The 25956-nt window shown below is 41.9% G+C and overlaps 1 protein-coding gene across 1 annotated transcript in view; it reads right to left on the bottom strand.

Moving 5' to 3' along the window:
* DNAH6 (dynein axonemal heavy chain 6) overlaps positions 1 to 25956 on the bottom strand; it is a 319440-nt gene that overhangs the window by 2163 nt on the left and 291321 nt on the right. The window contains exons 71-76 of the mRNA XM_066267533.1: positions 21466 to 21595; positions 18777 to 18904; positions 14218 to 14403; positions 13614 to 13686; positions 12625 to 12776; positions 1368 to 1590 (exon numbers count right to left, since the gene is read on the bottom strand). Of these exons, the coding sequence (XP_066123630.1) occupies positions 1368 to 1590; positions 12625 to 12776; positions 13614 to 13686; positions 14218 to 14403; positions 18777 to 18904; positions 21466 to 21595 (892 nt within the window). The remainder of the gene's footprint in view (positions 1 to 1367; positions 1591 to 12624; positions 12777 to 13613; positions 13687 to 14217; positions 14404 to 18776; positions 18905 to 21465; positions 21596 to 25956) is intronic.

Here is a 25956-nt window from a genome sequence, read left to right as displayed (position 1 = left end):
TCCACACCAAAATGTGTACATACTATTATTAATTTTAAAATATACCTTTAATGCTTTTTAGATTTGTAATAGGAGTTGGAGATCAGTCATGTGACAGAAGTGTCTATTTTAGTTCTATTCTGTATGTTTTCACCTTTAGTGAGCATACTTTTACTGAAGATTTCATTAAAAAAAAATATATCACCAGTATCTATATTCTCCACTCAAAAGGGAAACATTTATTTTAATTATTTCTGCCCTGCCCCATCTCCCATATTTTCATCATCTGGAAATTTAGTTCTTTATTATTACTGAAAATATTTTTATGGTCAAACTTTTAAAGACTTAACTGTGTGTGTGTGTTAAGTAGAGGATCAGTGGTACTAATTTAGAACCTATCTATGTCCGAGAGTCTATCACGTTTTCCCTTTTGGATGATAACTTGGTTGCATTTCCAATTTTGGTTCAAAGTTGTTTTGCCTCTGGCCCTTGATGATGTTTATTGTCTTTCTATATGCACCGTGGGTAATGAGGGATGCCTGGTGTCAATGTGACTCTGGAATTTTAATTTCAGTATGTTAACACCTTTTATCTCTTTGCCTTGAGGATTTTCTTTATTTTGATAGTCTTAAGTATCACTTTGATATATCTAGGTTTCTTTTTAAAATTTGATTATTTGTTTGTTTATATTTTAATATGTGATCCCTAACAGGACTTTGTGAGATCTCTTATTCTGAGGACTCAAGTGTTTCTTCTTTTCTGGGAAATTACTAGCCATTATTTTAAAAACTATGATTATTCTTCCATTTTCTCTACTTTTTCCTAGATTGCCCACTAGATAAATGTTGGAAATTTTGACTCTTCCCACAGTGTCGCTCTTCAGGAAAGCAGCGGTGCAGCGTCCGAGGGCTCTCCCCGTGCAGTCTCGTGCTCTCCTGCAGCAGCCGTGTTCTGGCCTCGGCTCACCTGCCAATACGGCTGTATTCCCTGCTTCCTTTTCTCAAGGTTGTCTCCCAGTTCAGGTCCACACAGATTTCCCTTCCTACACCATGGCATTCCACTGAATAATTTATTTTTAAACCTCTTGGATGAGTCTCAGTGGATTTGGTGAGAGATAGATTTTAGTGTCTACTCAGTTCATCATTTTAAAATTAGAAGTCATTGCTCAATAAACTCTATTTTCTACTAATTAGATTATTAGAAATAAGCATCAGTTTAAAAATTCCAATCCATACTCCATATTAATAAACAGAATTTACAACATTTATAAATTTGTATGTTATAAGTGGCCTCATTATAAGCCTAGCTAACTGGCCTAAGATCTCCCTTGGGCTTTGACTGTCATTTGCATTTGGTCATTATTTGTATCAATGTTAGAAGATCCTCACCTGTGGTTGAGAGTGTTCCTGCTCGGGCCCCTGTTTTATAAAGTGGGGAGTGATAAAGTGTTGGGCTTGGCTCATAATTTTGTTGAGGTTCAAAATGTACCACAGGCAGCGCTGGATTCATCTGTCCGGGCAATGCATCTTCTATCACCATCTCATTATCGTCCCACCGAGAAGCATCCATGAACATTCCGTGAACGAGGACACCATCCGCAGGAGAGGGCAACTGGAACACACCCGATGTGTAAAGGTGAGAAGAGGAGAGGGCATCAGCAGCTGTGGGCCATCTCCTCTGCTCCACGTCCTCCCACTTAATTCTAAGAACCACTTTATAGATCACCATTATTACTCACATTCCAGAGAGGAGAATACTGAGGCTCCGAAAGGTAAACTAACTTGCTTCTCAGTGTGATACCAAATCTCACACTCCATCAACATGTCTAATGGGGGCTACCCCTGGGAAACACATTCATGGGCTTCAGACTACCTGATATCACAATGTTAAGACTTTCACCTTCTTATGGGAAGCAGATGGGATAAGAAGGCTGTGACTGTCATTAGCTATTAGCAAGGTCTTTCAAGGATGTGGGAGCAGATCTGAGTCGACTGGATACTGATAGAAATACCCAGGAGCAAGTTCTGCTAATACCATGATCTTTTAAGGCAGAGTTAGTTAGTAAAGCCATTCACCCCACTCCACTTATCAGTTAGTGAATACTTTATTGGCAAGAGCAATATGAGACAAATCTTTGATTTCATAGCACATATAAAAAATTATATTTATGCCTGACCAGGTGGTGGTGCAGTGGATAGAGATCCCAGGTTCGAATCCCTGAGGCCTCCAGCTAGAACGTGGGCTCATCTGCCTTGAACCCAAGGTTGCTGGCTTGATTGAGCAAGGGATCACTAGCTTGGCTGGAGCTCCCCCATCCCTCGGGCAAGAGACATATGAGAAAGCAATTGATAAACAACTAAAGTGATGCAACTATGAGTTGATGCTCTCTACTTCTCTCCTTTCCTGCCTGTCTCTCTCTCACTATAAAAAAAAAAAAAAAAAAAAATTATACTTGTAAGGCCCACTGGAGCGGACAGGAGCTTTGAGGCAGAGGCTCCCTTCCCACATCAGTACCGCAGCGTGGCTAAGCTGGGCAGCTCAGATCTGCAGCGGGGTTCTCATCCCTGGCTATATACTGAGCCACGAGGGGAGCATCAAAAAATACTGATGCCTGATGTATTGGGGTGATGCTGATGTAACTGGGATGTGTCCTGGGCTTTGGAAGTTTTTAAAGTTCTACAGGTGGTTCTGATCTGCAGTCAAGGTTGAGAATCAAGGGTTTTTAAACTGTGGTGGGCTAAGAACTTCAGATAGGACTTGATAAATTATACGGAGTTCTGGGTCCTAGCCCAGAGTTTCTGACTTAGTGGGTCAGGAATGAGTCCTTGGAATTTGCATTTCTAATAAGTTCCCAGGTGATGCTGATGCCACTGGTCTGGGGACCCCACCTGGAGAGCCTCTGCTCTGGAAGGAGTAATCTATGTGAGCACGGACTTTATTTTTTTTATTTTTTATTTTTTTAAATAATTTTATTTTTTTAATGGGGTGACATCAATAAATCAGGATACATATATTCAAAGATAACAAGTCCAGGGTATCTTGTCGTTCAATTATGATGCATACCCATCACCCAAAGTCAGATTGTCCTCTGTCACCTTCTATCTTGTTTTCTTTGTGCCCCTCCCCCTCCCCCTTTCCCTCTCCCATTCCCCCCTCCTCCCCGTAACCACCACACTCTTATCAATGTCTCTTAGTTTCACTTTTATGTCCCACCTACGTATGGAATAATGCAGTTCCTGGTTTTTTCTGATTTACTTATTTCGCTTCGTATCATGTTATCAAGATCCCACCATTTTGCTGTAAATGTTCCGATGTCATCATTTCTTATGGCTGAGTAGTATTCCATAGTGTATATGTGCCACATCTTCTTTATCCAGTCATCTATTGACGGGCTTTTTGGTTGTTTCCATGTCCTGGCCACTGTGAACAATGCTGCAATAAACATGGGGCTGCATGTGTCTTTACGTATCAATGTTTCTGAGTTTTGGGGGTATATACCCAGTAGAGGGATTGCTGGGTCATAAGGTAGTTCTATTTTCAGTTTTTTGAGGAACCACCATACTTTCTTCCATAATGGTTGTACTACTTTACATTCCCACCAACAGTGTATGAGGGTTCCTTTTTCTCCACAGCCTCTCCAACATTTGCCATTACCTGTCTTGCTAATAATAGCTAATCGAACAGGTGTGAGGTGGTATCTCATTGCTGTTTTGATTTGCATTTCTGTAATAGCTAAAGAAGATGAGCATCTTTTCATATATCTGTTGGCCATTTGTATTTCTTCCTGGGAGAAGTGTCTGTTCATATCCTCTTCCCATTTTTTTATGGGATTGTTTGTTTGTTTGTTGTTGAGTTTTATGAGTTCTTTGTATATTTTGGATATTAGGCCCTTATCTGAGCTGTTGTTTGAAAATATCATTTCCCATTTAGTTGGCTTTCTGTTTATTTTGTTATCAGTTTCTCTTGCTGAGCAAAAACTTCTTAGTCTGATGTAGTCCCATTCATTAATTTTTGCCTTCACTTCTCTTGCCATTGGAGTCAAGTTCATAAAATGCTCTTTAAAACCCAGGTCCATGAGTTGAGTACCTATGTCTTCTTCTATGTACTTAATTGTTTCAGGTCTTATGTTTAGATCTTTGATCCATTTTGAGTTAATTTTTGTACAGGGGGAGAGACTGTAGTCCAGTTTCATTCTTTTGCATGTGGCTTTCCAGTTTTCCCAGCACCATTTATTGAAGAGGCTTTCTTTTCTCCATTGTGTGTTGTTGGCCCCTTTATCAAAAATTATTTGACTATATATATGTGGTTTTATTTCTGGACTTTCTATTCTGTTCCATTGGTCTGAGTGTCTATTTTTCTGCCAATACCATGCTGTTTTGATTGTCGTGGCCCTATAATAGAGTTTGAAGTCAGGTATTGTAATGCCCCCAGCTTCATTCTTTTTCTTTAGGATTGCTTTGGCTATTCGGGGTTTTTTATAGTTCCATATAAATCTGATGATTTTTTGCTCTATTTCTTTAAAAAACGTCATTGGAAGTTTGATGGGAATTGCATTGAATTTGTATATTGCTTTGGGTAATATAGCCATTTTGATTATATTTATTCTTCCTAGCCAAGAACAAGGTATATTCTTCCATCTCATTATATCTTTTTCAATTTCCCTTAAAAATGGTTTATAGTTTTCATTATATAAGTCCTTTACATTCTTTGTTATGTTTATTCCTAAGTATTTTATTTTTTTGTTGCAATCGTGAAGGGGATTATTCTTTTGAGTTCGTTCTGAATTGTTTCATTGTTGGCATATAGAAAGGCTATTGACTTCTGTATGTTAATTTTGTATCCTGCGACCTTACTGTATTGGCTTATTGTTTCTAGTAGTCTTTTTGTGGATTCTTTGGGGTTTTCGATGTATAGGATCATATCATCTGCAAAAAGTGATACCTTTACTTCTTCTTTTCCGATATGGATGCCTTTTATTTCTTTGTCTTGTCTGATTGCTGTGGCGAGAACCTCTAGTACCACATTAAATAAGAGTGGAGAGAGTGGACAACCCTGTCTTGTTCCTGATTTAAGGGGGAAAGCCTTCAGTTTAGTGCCATTTAATATGATGTTAGCTGATGGTTTATCATATATGGCCTTTATCATGTTGAGATATTTTCCTTCGATATCCATTTTGTTGAGAGTCTTAAACATAAAATTGTGTTGTATTTTACCGAAAGCCTTTTCTGCGTCTATTGATAAGATCATGTGGTTTTTGTTCTTTGTTTTGTTGATATGGTGTATTACGTTAACCGTTTTACGTATGTTGAACCATCCTTGAGATTCTGGGATGAATCCCACTTGATCATGATGTATTATTTTTTTAATATGTTGTTGTATTCGATTTGCTAGTATTTTGTTTAGTATTTTAGCATCTGTATTCATTAGAGATATTGGTCTGTAGTTTTCTTTTATTGTGCCATCCTTGCCTGGTTTTGGTATGAGGGTTATGTTGGCCTCATAAAATGTGTTTGGAAGTATTGCTTCTTCTTCAATTTTTTGGAAGACTTTGAGTAGAATAGGAACCAAGTCTTCTTTGAATGTTTGATAAAATTCGCTGGTATAGCCGTCAGGGCCTGGACTTTTATTTTTGGGGAGGTTTTTAATGATTTTTTCTATTTCTTCTCTACTGATAGGTCTGTTTAGGCTTTCTGCTTCTTCTTGACTCAGTCTAGGAAGGTTGTATTGTTCTAGGAATTTATCCATTTCTTCTAGGTTGTTGAATTTAGTGGCATAAAGTTTTTCATAGTATTCTACAATAATTCTTTGTATATCTACGGTGTCCGTGGTGATTTCTCCTCTTTCATTTTGGATTTTGTTTATATGAGTTCTTTCTCCTTTTTCCTTGGTAAGTCTTGCCAAGGGTTTGTCAATTTTGTTGATCTTTTCAAAGAACCAGCTCCTTGTTCTATTAATTTTTTCTATAGTTTTTCTGTTCTCTAATTCATTTATTTCTGCTCTGATTTTTATTATCTCCTTTCTTCGGCTGGTTTTGGGTTGTCTTTGTTCTTCTTTTTCTAGTTCCTTAAGGTGGGAAGTTAAGTGGTTCACTTGGGCTCTCTCTTGTTTGTTCATATATGCCTGAAGAGATATGAACTTCCCTCTTATCACTGCTTTTGCTGCATCCCATAGATTCTGATATGTCGTATTGTCATTTTCATTAGTCTGTATATATCTTTTGATCTCTGCACTTATTTCTTCTTTGACCCATTCATTTTTTAAAAGTATGTTGTTTAGTTTCCACATTTTTGTGGGATTTTTTTCCTCTTTTTTGCAGTTGAATTCTAGTTTCAAGGCTTTATGATCAGAAAATATGCTTGGTACAACTTCAATTTTTCTGAATTTGCTGATGTTGTTTTTGTGGCCCAACATATGGTCAATTCTTGAGAATGATCCATGTACACTGGAGAAAAATGTATACTCAGTCACTTTGGGATGAAATGTCCTGTAGATGTCTATCATATCCAGGTGCTCTAGTGTTTTGTTTAAGGCCACTATGTCTTTGTTGATTCTCTGTTTGGATGACCGATCTAGAGCCGTCAGCGGTGTATTGAGGTCTCCAAGTATGATTGTATTTTTGTCAGTTTTTGTTTTAAGGTCAATAAGTAGCTGTCTTATATATTTTGGTGCTCCTTGGTTTGGTGCATATATATTAAGAATTGTTATGTCTTCTTGATTCAGTGTCCCCTTAGCCATTATGAAATGCCCATTTTTATCTCTGAGTACTTTTCCTGTCTTGTAGTCAGCATTATCCGATATGAGTATTGCTACACCTGCTTTTTTTTGGATGTTATTTGCTTGGAGTATTGTTTTCCAGCCTTTCACTTTGAATTTGTTTTTATCCTTGTTACTTAGATGAGTTTCCTGTAGGCAGCATATAGTTGGATTTTCTTTTTTAATCCATTCTGCTACTCTGTGCCTTTTTATTGGTGAGTTTAATCCGTTTACATTTAGTGTAATTATTGATACTTGTGAGTTCCCTATTGCCATTTTATATCTTGCTTTCTGTTAGTTTTGTGTCTTGTTTGATCCTTCTCTTTCGTTTTTCTATCTTTTGTTTTTATTTGGTTGTATTCCATACATCTTTCCTCTGTTGCTATCTTTTTTATCTCATGTGCTTCTGTGGTGGTTTTTTCAATGGTGGTTACCTTTAAGTAATGAAAAGGGTCCCTACCCTGTTCATTGTAGCAAACTACTTTGTGAGTACTTTTGCACTCCATCGTCCTTTGCTACTGTTAATCTCCATCTTCTCCCCCTCTTTCTTTTTGTTGTTGTCACAGTTTAAATTTGGTTTTATTGTGTTCTTCTTGGCGCTTTTACTTGTGGCTCTGTTTTTTTTTTTGTTCTTTGTATCTGATTGGAGAACCCCTTTTAGTAATTCCTGGAGTGGGGGTTTTCTGATGATAAATTCCCTCATCTTTTCTGTATCTGTGAATGTTTTTATTTCTCCTTCATATTTGAAGGATAGCTTTGATGGGTATAGTATTCGTGGCTGAAAGTTTCTCTCTTTCAGGATTTTAAATATTGGGGTCCACTCTCTTCTAGCTTGTAGAGTTTCTGCTGAGAAATCTGATGATAATGTAATGGGCCTTCCTTTATATGTTGTATTCTTCTTTTCCCTGGCTGCCTTGAGAATTTTTTCTTTGCTGTTGGTTTGTGTCAATTTCATTATGATATGCCTTGGAGTAGGTTTGTTGGGGTTAAGAAAACTCGGTGTTCTGTTTGCTTCTTGAATTTGAGGCTTTAGTTCTTTCCACAGGCTTGGGAAATTCTCATCTATTATTTGTTTGAGTATGTTCTCCATTCCATTTTCTCTCTCTTCTCCCTCTGATATTCCTATTATTCTTATGTTATTCTTTTTGATGGAGTCCGATAATTCTTGTAGGGCTATCTCATTTTTTAAAATTTTTGAGTCTCTTTCTTCTTCTCTCTGTTGTGCCTCAAGTTGCTTGTCTTCTATTTCACTAATCCTCTCTTCTATCTGACCTGTTCTATTAGCTAAGCTTGTTACTTCGTTTTTCAGCTCGTGAATTGAGTTTTTCATCTCTGTTTGATTTGTTTTTATAGTTTCAATTTCTTTGGACATATATTCTTTGTGTTCATTGAGTTGTTTTCTGAGCTCCCTAAATTGCCTTTCTGTGTTTTCTTGTATATCTCGAAGGATTTTTAGGATTTGTATCTTGAATTCTCTGTCATTTAGCTCCAAGGTTTCCAATATATTAAATTTTTTCTCCATAGATTTTTCCTCATCTAGCTGTGTTACCTCTCTTTCTTTTGTATCCACGATATTCGATTTTCTCTTCCTTAATGGCATCTGAGGGTGGTTTTGTTGATAGTATTAATGAGATTTAATAAAGAATAAAAAGTTAAAAAAAATAAAAAATCAAAAAGAGTTGTTTTTTTTTTTAAAAAAATTAATAATGAAATAAAGAAAAATAAAATAATAATTTTTAAAAAAAGGAAATTATTCCCCCCCTCCTTTTTTCCTCTCCTCTCCCCTTTTTCTTGAGAAAATCTTGCGGTGAAGTGTGAATTATAACAAACAATGCCTGTGATGGAGGTCCTGAATTGGGGAAAAGTAATAAAGGGGCAAAAAAAAAAAGGAAAAAAAAAAGGGGGGGGGCGGTATGGACCCACAAAAAGCAAATAAGGAAAAAATTTGGGTCAAGAATAAAATATTTGCTTTTAGGTGTTGGTTGTCTAAGAGTTATGATGAGAGGAATAAGAGGAGAACAGAAAAATGGGGGGACAAATTAAAAAAATACTATTGTATTTAGTGGAACAAGAACTAGATAAAATGGAGAGCCAGGGATGGGAGCACTGCTAGTGAGTTAAAAAGGTGAAGTAAAAACCCCCCAAAATGCCACAAACATAGGTTTGAGTCCCAGATAAGATAATTTGTTTGTTATTGAGGTTTGAATGAGAGGAGATGTAAAGGAGAAAGGAAGAAACTAATATAGAGGGAGAAAAGAAAGAGAGAGAAAAAAAGAGGTAACCACTAAAAGAAGAAAAAAGAAAGGAGAGAGAGAGAGAGAGTTAAGGGTTTTGGAGTGCAACCCTCATAGAGAGAAAGGAAGAGAAGAGGAAAGATAATGGGAGATGTAACACTTATGGGTAGTGTAGTTCAAGGAGAGGAGAGAGTAAGACCGGTAGAGAGTTAATTGGCCAAATTGGAGGAGGAAAAAAAAGTATCAAGAATGAAGTTAAGAGAAACAAACGAACAAATATAATAAAATGGGATAGGTTATAAAGTCTGCAGATTATTCTTGATTTTGAGAGGTTATCTTCTTGTTTTTTCTTTTCTCTCCCTCTTCCTGGTCGGTGACTCTGTACCCCAGGTTCTGCCCCTTTGGCACGCTCAGGTAGAGGTTTGCAGTTGATAAGTCTCTATGGCAATGTCATTTATTGTGCTTTAGTCTTGTTGGGAGTCAAGGCTCATTAGCATTCATAGGCTCCGACAGTGAGAGAGTCCGTGTTCCTGGAGCCTTTCTCCTAGTCTTTCCTTCCTCAATTAGTAGCCTGATAATCCAGCTATGGGGTTGTTGCTGCCTCTGCCTGGATAGTAAGAGGTTCAAAGAGCTGGCAACTCCCCACTCTATTCCCACTCAGCACAGGGCTCTGGGTAAGGCTCAGTCAGTCAGAGCTGCTAGAATAATCAGGCGGGCTTTCCGCCCACTCAAAGACCTCTGGCTCTGCCACTCTGTCCGGTAACACAGGCGGGCACCCACTTCCGGGGCGCTTGGAGGAAACTCTCATTCACTATCTGCGCGTGCAGACCAGGATATCCGGCCAGTAGTCTCACGCTCTGAGTGAAACCCCCAACCGCATGGAAATTTGCAGCGCTGGAATTTGCTCTCGCTCTGTCCCCGTGGGCGGCTTTTGCAAGGCGCTGGGGTGGCCCGAGATTCCGCTTTTGCCCACACAAAGGCCCCTGACTCTGCCCCTCTGTGCGGTAACACGGGCGCGCACTGCCGAGGCACTCGGATGAATCGCTCACTACCTATCTGCGCGCGCACACCAGGATATGAGGCCAGCCGCGTTTCCCTGAGTGAAACAGCCTCCCGCACGGAAAATTTCCACCGTTGGAATTAGTTCTCGCTCCCTCCCGTGCGCGGCTTTCCCAGGGCGCTGGGGCTGCCCAGAGATTCTGCTTTCGGCCCACAGAAAGGCCTCTGACCCTGCCTCTCTGTGGGGTAACACGGACACCCACTTCTGGGGCTTAGGAAGAGATCTCTCGCCCACTAACTGCGCACCAACCAGGAGAACGGGTAAAATGGCTGCCCCGCTTGTCTTTCTTTCTTTGGGTTTGGCGCGAGTGTTAGCTTGTATTGCCCGGCTTGCCACAGGATCAGTTTTTCCTCCGCTAGGATCTCCGTGCCACAGCCTGGTTCAGCCGTTTGTGCGCGGCCTGGATGTATTCACCCCCTTTGCCTGCCTCAGTTTCTATATTCACAGTTACCAGAGAAAGCCGCCCTGTTTAGGTTAGTGAGGAAGGTGGAGCATTTCTTACTCCCTATTTCCTTCAGGATTTGGTTATATATTTAGCCAATTTTTCACTCGACCATACCTTTGGGTGTATTGTGAAGCATCTGGAGGCTCCAAGTATAGGTTTTTCTGTTTCTGGTTGAAGATCTTGTTGAGTTTTGGGGGAGATTTATCAGTATCGCTTCCTACTCCGCCATTACTCTAGCACGGACTTTAAACTGCATCTGTACTGCATTCCTATCAGTTCTGTAATGAGCTTGTACAATGTATGAAGCTAGTGTATCATTTCTGCCAGGAGACAGCTGAATTAATGATACAGATAATTCATCCTATAATAGTACTTATTGTGTGTGCACTATGTGAGGGTCATGTGATACCTGCAGTTTATACTACACTACAGCTCTGAAGGCGGTGGCATCAGCCCCATTTTACAGATGAGAGCACTGAGGTGCAGACATGATCATAATTGCTTTAGCACACACAACTGTGGATGAGGGTCAGAATTTAAATTTAGGCCTTCTGGTTCTGAAACTCTTGCTTTTAATCTCTTGCTGTATTTTGTCTGCAAGGAGAAAGTTACTATAGGTATCTGATATTGTCATTTATAAGAAAATAACATATATTTGGTCATTCAGACAGGCAAATATTTTTATCAAATATATTTGGTCTTCCTCTGTGGTTCTGACTCACAGCTCCCCAAATTCTTGGAATTTCCTAAATATTGAGACTGATAATGGTGTCTGAAAAAAAATTGTGTCTTTTGTTATAATAATGTTTTATTAGGTCAGGGGAGAACACATGGCTGAAACCTGCAGCAGTGCTGTTCTGGGCAAGGGCCCTACTCCACGGCTCCCCAGGACATAAAGCTGGTGAGAGCAGGTGCTTTGTGCGGCAGTCAGCCTGCCAAACACAGGGACTCTATGATCAACAAGAGGTTCTCCAAGTCCCCTGCTGTGCTCTGGAACTCCCCCGGTAGAAATGGAAGCTTGCAGTTGAGGGCATGGGAGAGCAGCATTGTTGACCACTCTCAGGGCATGGAGTGGCAGTGCAGTCACACTGTCCCACAATGGACAGGACCAGGGTGGGGCAGCAGCCCTGGGAGAACCCCCATGAGGAGCCAGGCCGCGGCCAGCCTTGCATGTGGGCCACATCCCGACCTCACTTATCCCTATGCAGCCATACTGGTGTGCCCCTGCCAGCCACCAACTCCGCCAAGCACCCAAGGATGAGCTGGTTGCCAGTGGAGCCAATCATGTGATTAGAGGATTGGGTCTTACAGTGTATGCCCCACCCCACCTCTGGGGAGGGAGAAGAGCTAGAGATTGAATTTAGTCTCCTACGGCCAATGAGTCAACCAATCATGACTATGTAATGAGGCTTCCATAAAACCCCAAAAGGACAGGGTGTGGAGAGCTTCAGGATGGTGAACAGGTGGATATATGGGGAGAGTGGCTCACTTGGTGAGCCTGGAAGCACTCTGTCCCCTCAACCCCCCATGCATCTCTTCTACTGAACTATTCCTGAGTTATATTATTCTATAATAAGCTAGTAATTAGTTAAGTAAAAAGCTTTTCTCAGTTCTTTAAGCCACTCTAGCAAAATGATTGAACCCCAAGATGTGGTCACGGGAACCTCTGACTTACAGTGGGTCCGAAGCACAGGTGACAATGTAGGCTTGAAACTGGATTTGAAAAGGGGGTGGGTTTCTTGTAGGACTGAACCCTTAACCTATAGGATCTGATGCTGTCGCTAGGTGAACAGTGTCAGAATTGAGTAGAATTGAAGGATGCCCAGCTGTGTTTGAGGATTGCAGGTTGATGTAGGCAACCACCCCCCTCCCCCCCACCCGGCCCTGCCCCACGTTAGATTCAGAACCAAATTAGTATCCAAAGAAATGAAACAGTATTGCTGTAAAAATGTTTTCATAAACTAGACTAAAACAATTTAGGCAGTTGGTATCTAGTCCTTGCTAATTAAGGAGCTGGGGAGGGGGGGGGCTGCGAGCCCTTCCTGCCCCTCTTGTTCCCACATACAGGGCAGGAGGGGCAGGGGAGGGTGGCTGAGCTGCTGAACGGCAGTGGGACAGATGCTGCTTTGCTGTAACAGTCAGGGAGACAATACCTCCAGGTCCATGGGCAGTACTTCTCCAAACTTCACTATCTTGGCAGCTTCTATAACCGCGGCTTGGTCCCGATAGGTAGGAATCATGTTGTACTTGAAACTCAGTTCATCTATAGGCAAATTGTATTTCCGAGAATGATTTTGAAGAGTTCCTATAAATGTAAAAATATCAGAAAAACGGGACCTCCAAACAAGATTACCGCCCAGACACTTGTGCCCACTTGCCCCTAACCAGGCTGCTCTAGCATTCCAGATCTTCCTCTCCAGGGAGAAGACTCAACCATTAACACCTTATTCTGAATTAGTTCATTGAGACAGGAAGCCTGTGGATGGTGTGGTCTTGGCTGGGAAGAAGACTAAGCCTGAGGTGCACTGCTTTGCCCGTGAGCGATACCAGCCCGTCTCCCCAGTTTGACAGTCTTGCTCAGTCTTGTTTGGGCTGTTTAGGAAGGATTCAGAATGAGAGAGATTAAGGGCTCAGCTAATTAGCATTGAAAAGCCCAGAGGCCCTGGCCCCCTCTGGTGCTTCCTAGAAGGAATCCCTGTAATACCTGCCCCCACTCCACGCCCCAGGTTGATGAAGGGATATTGAGTATTTCTTAGTCAACTATAATTAAAAATTAAAAATTTTTAAAAAAGAATTTTGTTTCAGCGAGAGGGAAACTGCTTAAAGTTGGGTAAAGCAGGTGGAGAGTGTGTTGCCCTCGTGCATGGGGCCCGCGGGGAGTTGGGGCACACTGTGTGTGCTTACAGGGGCCGCAGTGTTTGCACCCGCACAATCTGCGAGGGACAGGGACAGGCTGTGGGGAACATCTGCTTCTGTCATCCTTTTCCCTGGCAGCCGAGGAAGAGCAGGCCTTACTGGATTCCCTACAAGCAACAGCCTCTGGTCAGGATGTCAGCATCCTTGCCATTTCACCAGGTCCTGAGACCCAGTGTGTAACCACCGTGATCTTTCCTGAGGACTTTTCCAGGGCGAGCACTCGTACCTGTCAGAAATCCTTGAGGGAAGAAGAAACCGGAGATCCAGAAGGACTTAGGCTGTCCTCTTTTGAGCCACAGCTAAAGGAGAAACACACCACCAAAATGTGCTGTTTTTCTGAGAAGGAGTTTGTCATTTAAATCAAAGTCATGTTCAGGAAGGTCTCTCTGGAAGCACAATCTAAACCAGTCCTGGCTTTAGTCACCAGCCCCGTTTTTACTGCCTGCCCGGTCCCCCTTCTCCAGCCCCCAGCCTGACCACAAACCCAGAGCCAGTTATCACAGAGGGCATAGAAGAGGGAGAGGGCAGCAGGGCCACACCCGGCAGTTTGACCCATTTCAGATTGGTTCTGAACCTCACGGGGTCGCACAAACTAGATATGCACCTCCAAGGCTGGCATGGAATTAAAACGGGCCATGGGATAAGGGGGCCGACTACATTATAATCAGCGTGAGGTGTGTGAAGTGCAGCCTTCTGAAAGCCTCTCTTCCTTTGGTCTCAGATGATTCTTCAGGGGTTGTGGGTATTTTAGTTAGCTAGGGCTTCCTTAGGCCCGTAGGGCCAGCTGTGTCACTCGATTCATCAAACCCCAAAAAAGAGCATTTTCTTACGTCCACAAATGATGTCCTCAGAATAAGATCTTTGACCCATGATCCCAGTGGTTTGAGGGACGGATAGGCTGTGTTGGACCACAAGGAGGGCACCTGGTTGTTGAGGAAGCTGTTATACACCTTTTCCATTTCTTCAGACATCACCACAAGTCCAGCAATGGCTTTGTTCAGCGTTTCTAGAGAAATCTAAAAGAACAAGAGAAGGTTGGTGTCCTTCACAGATGTATTAACAAGTGGGATGCCACCCATTAATAGTGACAGGTGCCACCTTGGGCGGAAAGGCCCCCTAATGGGTTCCATCCTCTTTGCACAGTCTTCTGGATCAGACTCTCCAATCTTTCATGCATTTTTATAACACTTGACCATGGGGCGTGAGATCTGAGGGTGGGGCCGTTCAGACAGTCCACAGAATCCAATGAAGTGACAGGAAGAGAAGGAGGAGAAATGCCCCAGAAGCCTGGGAAATGGTTTTGAACAGTGCCACTGTTCCACTCTTCTCAGGGCCTAAGGAGGAACAGGCCTGCTGGTGAGTGATACGGGAACTATGGAGAAGGTGAGGATGAGGAACCACTTCACACCATGGGTCAGCATTGCCCAGAGATGTGACCAGTCTTTTAGCAGCTACCAAAAAGTCTCTGTGTACTCAAAATACTTCCTTATGACATGCCCCTGATTCTCCCCTCACTCCAATAAAAGACAGAGGCCGGCAGCAGCCATGAAGGCCCAGGATGGAATGTGCCACCGGGCTAAGGATGAACGCAGGGCAGACAGTGTAGAATGGCCCTCCTGGGTTCCAGTGTTGTGAAAACTGCCGTATGTTGGGAAAATATAGGATGATGTTAGAGCAGAGGTTGGAAACCTTTTTGGTTGAGAGCCATGAATGCCACATATTTTAAAATGTAATTCTGTGAGAGCCATACAATGACCCGTATACGTTAAGCATTATCCAATAAAAATTTGGTGTTGTTCCAGAGGACAGCTGTGATTGGCTCCAGCCACCCGCAACCATGAACATGAGCGGTAGGAAATGAATGGATTGTAATACATGAGAATGTTTTATATTTTTAACGTTATTATTTTTTATTAAAGATTAGTCTGCGAGCCAGATGCAATCATCACAAGAGCCACACCTGGCTCATGAGCCATAGGTTCCCGACCCCTGTGTTAGAGACTATATTTATGTTGATTCAAAAACAGAATAAGGCCTAGGACCACCTGCACATAGTTCTACAGACAGACAATCTGGGGACAAAACAAGGCTAGCCATCCTCCATTCCTGCATGAACTTACTCCCCTCCTCCCATCTCTTCACAAGAAGCAGTGGCATGAAAAAAGAAGAGTTTAATTAGATTTGTCCTTATGACCTGGGGAACCATTTGCAGCAGAGCACAGCCAGGAGGCCCTCAGTCAGAGCCAAGCCAGGGCCCCACCTAGAGGCTGAAAGGGAAAGGCAGCAGAACTTATCTAAATGTAGGGAGAATGCTTAAGCCGGAGAGATGAAGGCATTGGGCTGCTAGCAACTTCTAGGTGTGCTTAAAGTGGACAGAGTTCTCAGGGCAGCTGCTTCTTAGAGGAGGTGGCTACAGAGATGCACTCTGTGGGGGAAAGTGCACACGAATGTCCTTTCCTAAGGCCAGAAACCTGAGCACCAGGGTGGCTGCATCTCTGCTGGAATCTGCCCGGCTCACACTTCTGTAAGTGTCTGGGGGAGAGTGAGCTCACGAGGAGCGCAGCTCCGAGACCCCATGGGCTGCCCCTGCTCTTGGCCCTCCTGACGCCACCGCAGCCGTGTGTGCCCCGGGTGAAGTGTAGGTGAGGCTGGGACAGAGCCAGGACGGGGTAGCCTGGCAGAGGTCGGGATGAGGACGGGCCTGGTGCAGGGCTGCAGGCAGTGGGGCCTCCACCCCACCCTCAGATGGGAGTGCTCCGCTCTGACTCCTGATGGCCTTGCGGGCTACTTCTCCCCGGCTCCTCTCCCTTCTACTTCCATGAGGCGAATTCCTCCATTATTGTGGACATTACTGTTTGACCGCAAGAAGTGACCACCTAAGAGGCACATTTGTTCACTTGCACATTCAAATCATAGAAGGTTTAGTATGTGTCGGCACTAGGGAAACAGAGAAGGCTAATATAGCAGGCCTCTTTTCTTCAAGAAATTCATTTGCATCGGGGAAGCCTTACTGTGGAGGGGTAATCACAAAACAATACAGTGAGAGAGACACAGACCAAGAATCATGGATCCCTGGGGAAGGGCTCCTAAGTTGTCTGGTGGTGGAGGAAGGCTGGTGTTCCAGGGAGATTTTATGGAGGCAGTAACATTTAGACTTGTCTGTCATCAAGCGGGTGATGGGGAAGAGGTGAGAGGTGAGCCGTCCATCTCCTCTCCTTCCTTTGAACAACAGTTCCGCCCCCCTGGTTTCAGCTGGGCAGAGCACTGCACCCACAGACTGTATTCCTTAGCCAGGCTAGTGGCTGGGGAGTGACCATGTGACCAAGTTTAGGCTAATAGGAGAAAAAATTATGTATGCAACTACTGGGTCATATATTTTTTTTGACAGAGTCAGAAAGAGGGACAGATAGGGACAGACCAGACAGGAAGGGAGAGAGATGAGAAGCATCAATTCTTCGTTGCAGCACCTTAGTTGTTCATTGACTGTTTTTTCATATGTGCCTTGACAGGCGGCGGAGGAGGGAGAGGCTACAGCAGAGAGAGTGACCCCTTGCTCAAGCCAGCAACCATGAGGTCATGTCTATGATCCCACGCTTAAGCCAGCAACCCCACGCTCAAGCTGGTGACCTTGGGGTTTTGAACCTGGGTCCCCTGCATCCCAGTCCAACGCTCTATCTACTATATCACCGCCTGGTCAGGCTAGGTCACATTTTTATGAACCAACTGCTTTCCCTCAGCCTTCTGTCCCCCACTGACTATTAAAAGCAGACAGTTGGAACAGCCACCTTAGACTCAGAAGTGGAAGCTACCTGTTAAGGCTGGAGGAGCCACCCTCTAGCGGGGATCCCTGGATGAGTTCAGAAAGCAAGGATAACTACCTGCCCTAGACCGGGCTCCCTCCAACAGTTAGCTGTGAGACAAGTGAACTTCAATCCTATTTTGGTTGCTGTATTTGGAGGTCTTTATCACAGCAGCTTACTCTGTATCCTGAATCATCCAATACAGAAGGTGATAAGCCTTGACCTGGCTACCTGACCTGCTGAGACTGTGTACACCTGCCTGCCTGGATGCCATAGTCCCAAGGTGAGGACTTCATATATTCAGCTGCCCCTGTGTCCTCCTAAACTACAAACCTAGGTATTGCCAGCCAACTGGCAACATTCTGAGACTTTGTTTTCCTAATAGAGGGCAGATGGCCTTTGGCTTTAAAAGATTTCCTCCACCCGTCTTCTTCAGTCTTATGACTGCGCCTCGACTCTGTACTAAGTATTTGGTTCCCTGCTTGGTGGTAAAACTTTCCTATTTATACTCAACATTTGGACTCCAATAGCTTTTGTGATCCCTTATCAAAACTATTCAAATAGAAACCAGGGAAGTGTTTAGCCATCGTTATAAATTCAAGGCCTTCTAGAGACAGAGTATTCCTGAGCATGAAGCAAAGGGCCAAATAGTTGCTCTCAAGTTTTAGTTGCAGTGCAATCATCTGGGGAAATTTATTTAAAATCTATATTCCCCAAATTTCCAGGAATTCTCTGGAATTCCCTCTAAGGTCTGAAGTGGGATCAGGAGTCTCCGTTTTGAACTTGCAGCATAGTAAATTCTAATGCAGGTGTTCTGTGACCCATACTTTGAGAAATGCTGGTCTTCACAGTCTTCATAAAGACTATCTTATTAAATGCAAACTAGACATCATGAGCAAGAACTGAATCTCTTTTATTGAATGATTAGGTCTCTGATCAAATTTCTAGTCTATCAATGGTAATTCTACAAGTGTAAAGATAATGTGGAAACTGAAGTTGTTTTTTTATTTTTTGGGTTTTGTTTTTTTTTTTTAACTAAGAGGGAGGAACAGACAGGGACAGACAGAGAGGAAGAAAGAGTGATGAGAAGCATTAACTCATAGTTGATGCACCTTAGTTGTTCATTGATTGCTTCTCACATGTACCTTGACTGGGGGGAACCAGTCAAGCCAGTGACTCCTTGCTCAAGCCAGCAACCTTGGGCTTCAAACCAGCAACTTTTGGGCTCAAGCTATTGACTGTGGGGTCACGGCTATGATTCCACACTCAAGCTAGCAACCCCATGCTCAAGCCGGTGACCTCAGGGCTTCAAATCTGGGTCTTCAGCATTGCAGGTCGATGCTCTATCTACTGTGTTACTGCCTGGCCAGGCAAGACTGAAAATTTGTAATGTCCTGTATTCATGAAGCCATTATTAGAGAGAGGGAACGTGGGCTTGTTAGGGGAAGGTAAATTCACAAGTTGGGTTTGAAGAGTTGTTAGTATATTCAAATGGAAGTGTTGAAGTGATGGAATAGAAAATCTAAGCACACTCATGCTATTGTACAATCTCTACTCAGCTTTGCTACCCCACAGCAGTGCGCTCATACATGTATCAGCTTCAGCAGATTGTTAAACCGGTCCACTTCCTGCCCAAGAACGGTGGTCAAGGAGTTCAGGCGTCCTTGAGAATCCTTTGTGAAGAGGCTCTCAGAGGCATTCTCCATTTCTAGTATTTCTGAAACAGAGAGAGCCAGTTCTTCAGATCAATTATCATTGATTTCCGTCCTCATGATGTTGTTGTTGTAATTTACTTTTATTAACTTTTCTTCAAGCCAGCTTCTCCTGCACCTGGACCTAGGCTGAATGGGAGCTGGGCCATGCAGACGTCAGTGGCAAATGCCAGTAGGACAAGCAGCTACCCGGAAGGTAAGGGACATCCCTGAGACCAGAGGTGCCAGGGACCCTGAGTCTTCTCTGCATGAGGTACATAAGCCTCACTCTTCCCTGCACACCTGCAGTGCATCCGGGAGAGGAGGGCTTGGCAGTTGGAGACAGAGACGAGAGAGAATTAGCATTTATCCCCAGTTCCTGAGCATAATTCAAAGGGACTGACTGAATTATGAAACAGGCTTCTGGTTCAAGCTGGATTGAAAAATTTTTTATTTCTTTCCCCAACGATCCAAATGGGGCTCATATAAGCTCTAAAAAATTGAAGGGGCTGCATTTCCTTGCATATCTGAGTAAAGTGTGTATAACCGAGTGACTCTGAAATACAACATCTATCAAATTTCTTCTTAACCACTCACACTTTGGCTGCTGTAGAAAAATCACACAGCAGCGAGGGTCAGTCCAATCTCTTGGGTCCACAGTGCTGTGGGTACCTCTCCTTGTCCTCTCCTTCTATCCTTCCCCTCAGGTGCTACTCCAACCCTCGGTTCTCTTGTGGAGCTCATGACATCCCTCCTCCGACTCATCATTTCACAGTAAAAGTGTAAGCTTTCTGAAGCTTGGAGAGAAGACCTCCCAGGTGCTGTGCAACTCTCTGAGACAAGTACACTCGATCTGCATCCACCCAGCCATCTCCATCCCATTCCCATCCACTCCTCCTGCTTATATTTATTAAAAACTGCTTCCTAAAATAACTGACTCAGTGTGCTTCAACATCAACAGAACTCTACTCAAGAAGAGATTCTTTTGAGTTCTGTGGCAGGAGGTGGAGAACTGACCTCTGAGATCACACAGGGCCCTCTTTTACTGGGGGACTTAAAGAGTATTGGCAAGACTCAGTCTGTGACACTGTGACATGATAAATATATATTTTGGTCTTTATCCCTCACTCCTGGCCAAAGCTCTTCAAACACTTTTAATTTTCTAAGTGATAAAAACAAGAGGGGCATCATTTTTTTACAACATGTGGTTTTTGACCCTGGCTCTGGAAATGGCTCCTGAGTGATGAAGGTAAAAGGAGCATCTTTCCTTATTCATAACAAACCCCACACACATTATATACATCTAGTTTATGTAAATGAGTTGACTTTTTAGAAAGTCCAGAAACTTAGGTAAGCTGGTTGTCAGCAGAATAGCTTTGTAATTAGAGGCTTGGAACTTTAAGCTTCGTTCACTGACCTGGGAGAAGAGAGGGGCTAGAGGTCAGTGACTTAATCAACCAACTGTGCCTACAAAATGAAGCCTCCAAAAAGGGTGTGGAGAGCTTCTGGGTGGGTGGTGCACCCTGACTCCCTGGGGACAGAGGAATCTTCCAGATCTTGCCCTGTGGACCTCTTCATCTGGCTCTTTATCTTTTATGATAGCCTTTAAACTAAACTGGTAATGTAACTAACTTTTTTTCTGAGTCTTGTGAGATGTTCTAGAAAATTACTGAATCCAAGAAAGGGGCTGGGGTTGTGTCGATTTATAGCTGGTTGGTCAGACGTACCAGTCACAAGCTACGATTTGCAATTGGCATCTAAAGTAGGGGCAGTCTTGTTGTGGGACTGAGTCTTTAACCTGTGGGGTCTGTGTTAACTCTGCAAAGTTAGTGTCAAAATTAAATTTTAGAGACACTCAGTGGTGTCCAGAAAGTTGGAGAACTGTTCAATGTGAGGGAAGGGTCCACACACATTTGGTGTCAGAATTATTGAGTGGAGAGAGAAATGCAGTTTAGACATTGTGTTATGTTCTGCTTCAATGTTCTTTGCTCTATAATTCATTCTCTCCCAACCACAAACAGTAGATTAATAAATAAATCTACAGTCATTTTTAAGAAAATGTGAAAGTGGATCTCCGTGGTCCTTCTGGAAGATTCCTTAACCAGAAAACAAGGTAAAATTAATTTAGCTTTCTCTTGGAGGAAAAAAAATGACATGGATTCTAGAGCAGAGCTGTCCAATGGAATATTTTATGATAATGGAAATTATCTTTATTATCCAATATGGGGGCACTTGAAATGCTGCTAGTGCAACTGAGAAAATGAATTTTAATTTTAAATTTAATTTTAAGTAGCTTCTTGTGGTTAGTGGCTACTTTTTTGGACAGCACAGATCTATAGACATTAGGAAGCTTAGAAAAAAGTCTAGGCACAGTTCCATTGGTTAGAAACCAACTTGCTCCTCACGCTTTGGCAGATGAGGTGCTGCAGGTTTCTACTCTATGAATGGCTAGTGCAACATCAGAAGAGCTTTCTATGTAACAAAGAAACTGCATAAGAAGCAGATTTGGACACCTGCTTATCACTCAGCTGAGTTTATTCCTAAAAGTCTATTATATAATACATAGATGCCAGAAGTTATTTATTACCTGGAACTCTGGTCTGGACGGAAGCAACAAGTTCTTGGACAATTTCATCATTGCTTTTCCCCTCTCCACCAGAAGATGACCTTGGCTGAACCTCAAGTATGGTGTTGATTAGAGTGTTGGTCTCTTTGGACTGTAATGGTGGGAAGAGACAGAACAGTAAAGACTCAGATTAAAAAAAAATAATTTTGCAGCATAGTTCACTTATAGATATAATGGCAGTTATCAAAAACAAAAAACTTTTATTTTTTTATGTTGAAGATAAGAGTTGGTAGAATGTGCCCATTGGAAATTCACAGTAATTAATTGTCAGTGTTATAGTTAAATTTTTTTTATTTGAACAAAAATCTAAAAGTTCTTGATGCTATTGAACTTCATACTTAAAAATGATAAATTTTATGAATATATATATATTTACCACAATAAAAATAGCTAAAATTTTTAGCTAAATGTTTAAAAGCAATTATAAAGGTGAGGAAGAAATAATGTGAATTGAATTTTAGAACATAACTTTCTTTTTTTTAAATTTAAATTTATTTATTTATTTATTTATTATTAATTTTAATGGGGTGACATAGATCAATCAGGGTACATAGGTTCAGAGAAAACATCTCCAGGTTATTTTGACATTTGATTCTGTTGCATACCCATCACCCAAAGTCAAATTGTCCCGTCACCGTCTATCTGGTTTTCTTTGTGTGTTCTCCCCCCTTGCCTCCCCCCCCCCCACACTCTTGTCCATGTCCCTGAGTCTCATTTTTAAGAACATAACTTTCTAAATGAGAAAGTGTTAAATAAAAGTATTCTGGCTTACTATACAAAATCTAGAAAAAACACTGAAAAGTATGGAGAAAAAATTTTCATGATCCTACTTTCCAGAGATATTTACAACTTTAATTCATTCTGCCCCCCCACCAATCAGGGACATTTTCTCTCCATATGTGCATATAGTTAAAAAATGAAGTCCCTACAATGAATGTATTTATTAATTCTTTTTCAATTTCAGAATATTTTCTCATATTACTTAAAAATTTTCACAAATCATGCTTTAAGTGACTTTATGACCCTCAGTGAGTGGTCTGAATGCACTGGTTGTTTATTTACTTTTTGTACATTTCCAGGTTGTAGTTTTTATAGAACTCTGTGAACAGAATACCTGTATATAAATTTCAACTATTATCTTTAAATTCTTTTTTTTTTCCTCTTTCTTCTTTTTCCAAGTGAGAGGAGGGGAGAGAGACAGACTCCTGCATGTGTCCTGACCAAGATCCACTTGGCGACTCCCATCTGGGGCCAATCAATGCTCTGCTCATCCTAGGCCATGCTCACAACCGAGCTATTTTTAGTGCCTGAGGCAGGGGCTTCCAGGAGCCAACCTCAGTGCCCAGGGATGATGTGCTAGAACCAATCGAGCCATGGCTGCGAGAGAGGAAGAGAGAGAGACAGAAGGGGGAAGGAGAGGGGTGGAGAAACAGATGGTCGTTTCTTCTGTGTGCCCTGACTAGGAATCAAACTTGGGACTTCAAACACTGGGCTGACACTCTATCACTGAGCCAACTGGCCAGGGACAAATTCTTTAAATGACATATTAACAAAGGAATATTTTTAACCTGTGTATTACTGCATTGATTTCTAAAGACATTGCTTTCAATGATAGTGTATCAGAAGACCTGTCTTTATGTCTTTGTAAGAATTGATATCATTGCTTAAAAAAATTGTTTCCAATTTAATAGGTAAAAACCTCTTTGATGATTAGCACAGTATATTGTTCATGTATTTTGCACATTTTTTTTTCTTTACCTAAACAGAGCGAGAGTCAGAGAGAGGGATAGATAGGGACAGACAGACAGGAGAGAGATGAAAAGCATTAATCATCAGTTTTTTGTTGCAACACCTTAGTTGTTCATTGATTGCTTTCTCATACGTGGGCCTTCAGCAGACCAAGTAACCCCTTGCTCTAGTCAGCAACCTTGGGCTCAAGCTGGTGAGCTTTTGTTCAAACCAGATGAGCCTGCGCTCAAGCTGGCGACCTTGGGGTCTCGACCCTGGGTCCTCCACATCCCAGTTTGATGCTCTATCCACTGCGCCACAGCCTGGTCAAGCTATTTTAAACATTTTTATTTTTAGTATTTTTATTACTGATTATAGGAGATAATTTATGATAAAGATAGTTAATTTTTTTCATTTTTAATTGTAAAATACACATAACAAAATTTGCTATGTTTAAGATGCTGTTTTTAAGAGTACATTTCAGTGGTATTAAATATATTTGTAATGTCACTCAACCATCACCACAATCTATCTCCAGAACTCTTTCCATCTAGTAAAACTGAAACTCTATACCCATCAAACAACTCCTCATTACTTCCTCTCTCTAGTCCCTGGCAACCATCATTCTACTCTCTCTACGATTTTGTCTACTCTACATACCTCTAAGAGTAGAATTATACAGTATTTTCTTTATGTGACTGACTGCTTTAACTTATTATGTCCTCAAGGTTCATCCACGTTGCAGCTTACTGCAGAATTTCCTTCTTTTTTTCGGGCTGGATAGTATGTCCTTGTATGCATATATCATATTTTGTTCATCCACTCATCTGTTGATGGGCACATTTTAGTTCCCGTATAGCTGCTATGATCATGTGTGTACAAATATCTGTATATGTCCTGGCTTTCAAGTGTTTGGGGTATATACTCAGAATTGGGATTGCTGGATTATATGGTAATTCTATTTTTAATTTTTTGAGGAACTGCCATACTGCTTTTTTTTTTTTTACAGCTGCTGTAACATTTTACATTCTTACCAACAGTGCTAAGGGGCTCTGATTTCCCCACATCCTTGCCAACACTTGCTGATTTGTGTTATTTTGATAATAGCTACCCTAATGACTATGACGGGGTATCTCATTGTAGTTTTGATTTACATTTCCCTAATGATTAAGTCATGTTGAACATCTTTTCATGTGTTTATTGGCCATTTGTATATCTTCCTTGGAGAAATATTTATTCAAATCCTTAGCCCACTTTTGAATTGCATTGTTTTCATTGTTGTTGTTGAGTTTGAGGAATTCTGTATGTATTCTAGATATTAATCCTTTACCAGCAGAGGCAGATTTAATGGAGGGCACACCAGGCGTACTCCCTGGGCCCCAACTTCTGAAGGGCGCTGCAAAACCCCAACTTTACTCTTTTTTCTAATGACACCAAGTTTGGTTTCATATGTGTAATTTTAACATTAATAGTACATAATATTTTTTATTTATTTAAAAATATGGTTAACATGTATTTTTATTATCCCTGTCTCTCTCTTTTTTTTAAGGGGCCCAATCTTCTGTGCCCGGGCTTCAGCCGGCCTTAATCCACCTCTGTTTACCAGGTACGTAATTTGCAGATATTTTGTCCCATTCTGTGGGTGGCCTTTTGATGCATAAATATTTAAAATTTTCATAAAGTAAAATTTATTTTTTCTTTTGTGGTATTTAAGAAATCACTGCCAAATCTGATGTAATGAAGCTTTTTTTTTTTTCTGAAGTTGGAAATGGTCAGACTCCCACACGCGCCCAACCGGGATCCACCAGGCATGCTCACCAGGGGGTGATGCTCTGCCCATCTGGGGCATCGCTCTGTTACAACCAGAACCATTCTAGCGCTTGAGGCAGAGGCCATAGAGCCATCCTCAGCGCCTGGGCCAACTTTGCTCCAATGGAGCCTTGGCTGTGGGAGGGGAAGAGAGAGATAGAGAGGAAGGAAAGGGGAGGGGTGGAGAAGCAGATGGGCGCTTCTCCTGTGTGCCCTGGCCAGGAATCAAACCCAGGACTCCTGCATGCCAGGCCAACGCTCTACCACTGAGCCAACCGGCCAGGGCCGAAGCTTTTATCCTACGTTTTTTTCTAAGAGTTGTAGGTCTTAGATTTAGGTCTTTGATCCATTATGAGTTAAATTTTATATATGGCATTAGGTATGAGATTGACCTTATTCTTTTGCATGTGGATATACAATTTTCCAAGCAACCTTTGTTGAAAAGACTGTCCTTTACCCATTGAATAGTCTTGGCACCCTTGTCAAAAAGCATGCAGTGAGTCTTACCATGTCCACACACCCTCTCCCTTCTCTTGCCCCTCAAACCCCACCCACCTCACAGCAAACATCAGATTGGAGGGAATATGGATACTAGGTTTGGCCACTTGCTTTTCCTGCTGGAAGCAGAATAAGGAAAAATAAGATGGATTATTCTAACTCCTCTCTGAACAGCAGAGCAATTTTAATGGTGGAAAACATGACATGAGGTTTCAGAGCATTAACCTGTTGGTGCTCTTTCTGGAAGTTCCACCATTGTTCTGCATGGGTTCCTTGACATCTGGGAGGATCTCGCTTTCTAATACTTGTAGGAAAAAACTTAAGTTAAAAAAAAAAAGATGATTAGGAAGCAAAAAAAGAGAAAGATGATTCCTTTTAGCCTTCTGAGGCCAACCTAATCTTCAAACTACGGCCCCT

This window comes from Saccopteryx bilineata, chromosome 3, assembly GCF_036850765.1.
Source record: "Saccopteryx bilineata isolate mSacBil1 chromosome 3, mSacBil1_pri_phased_curated, whole genome shotgun sequence".
NCBI classification, from domain to species: Eukaryota; Metazoa; Chordata; class Mammalia; order Chiroptera; family Emballonuridae; genus Saccopteryx; species Saccopteryx bilineata.
Note: the sequence above shows the minus strand (reverse complement) of the source record. Positions and strands in the feature narration are given on the sequence as shown.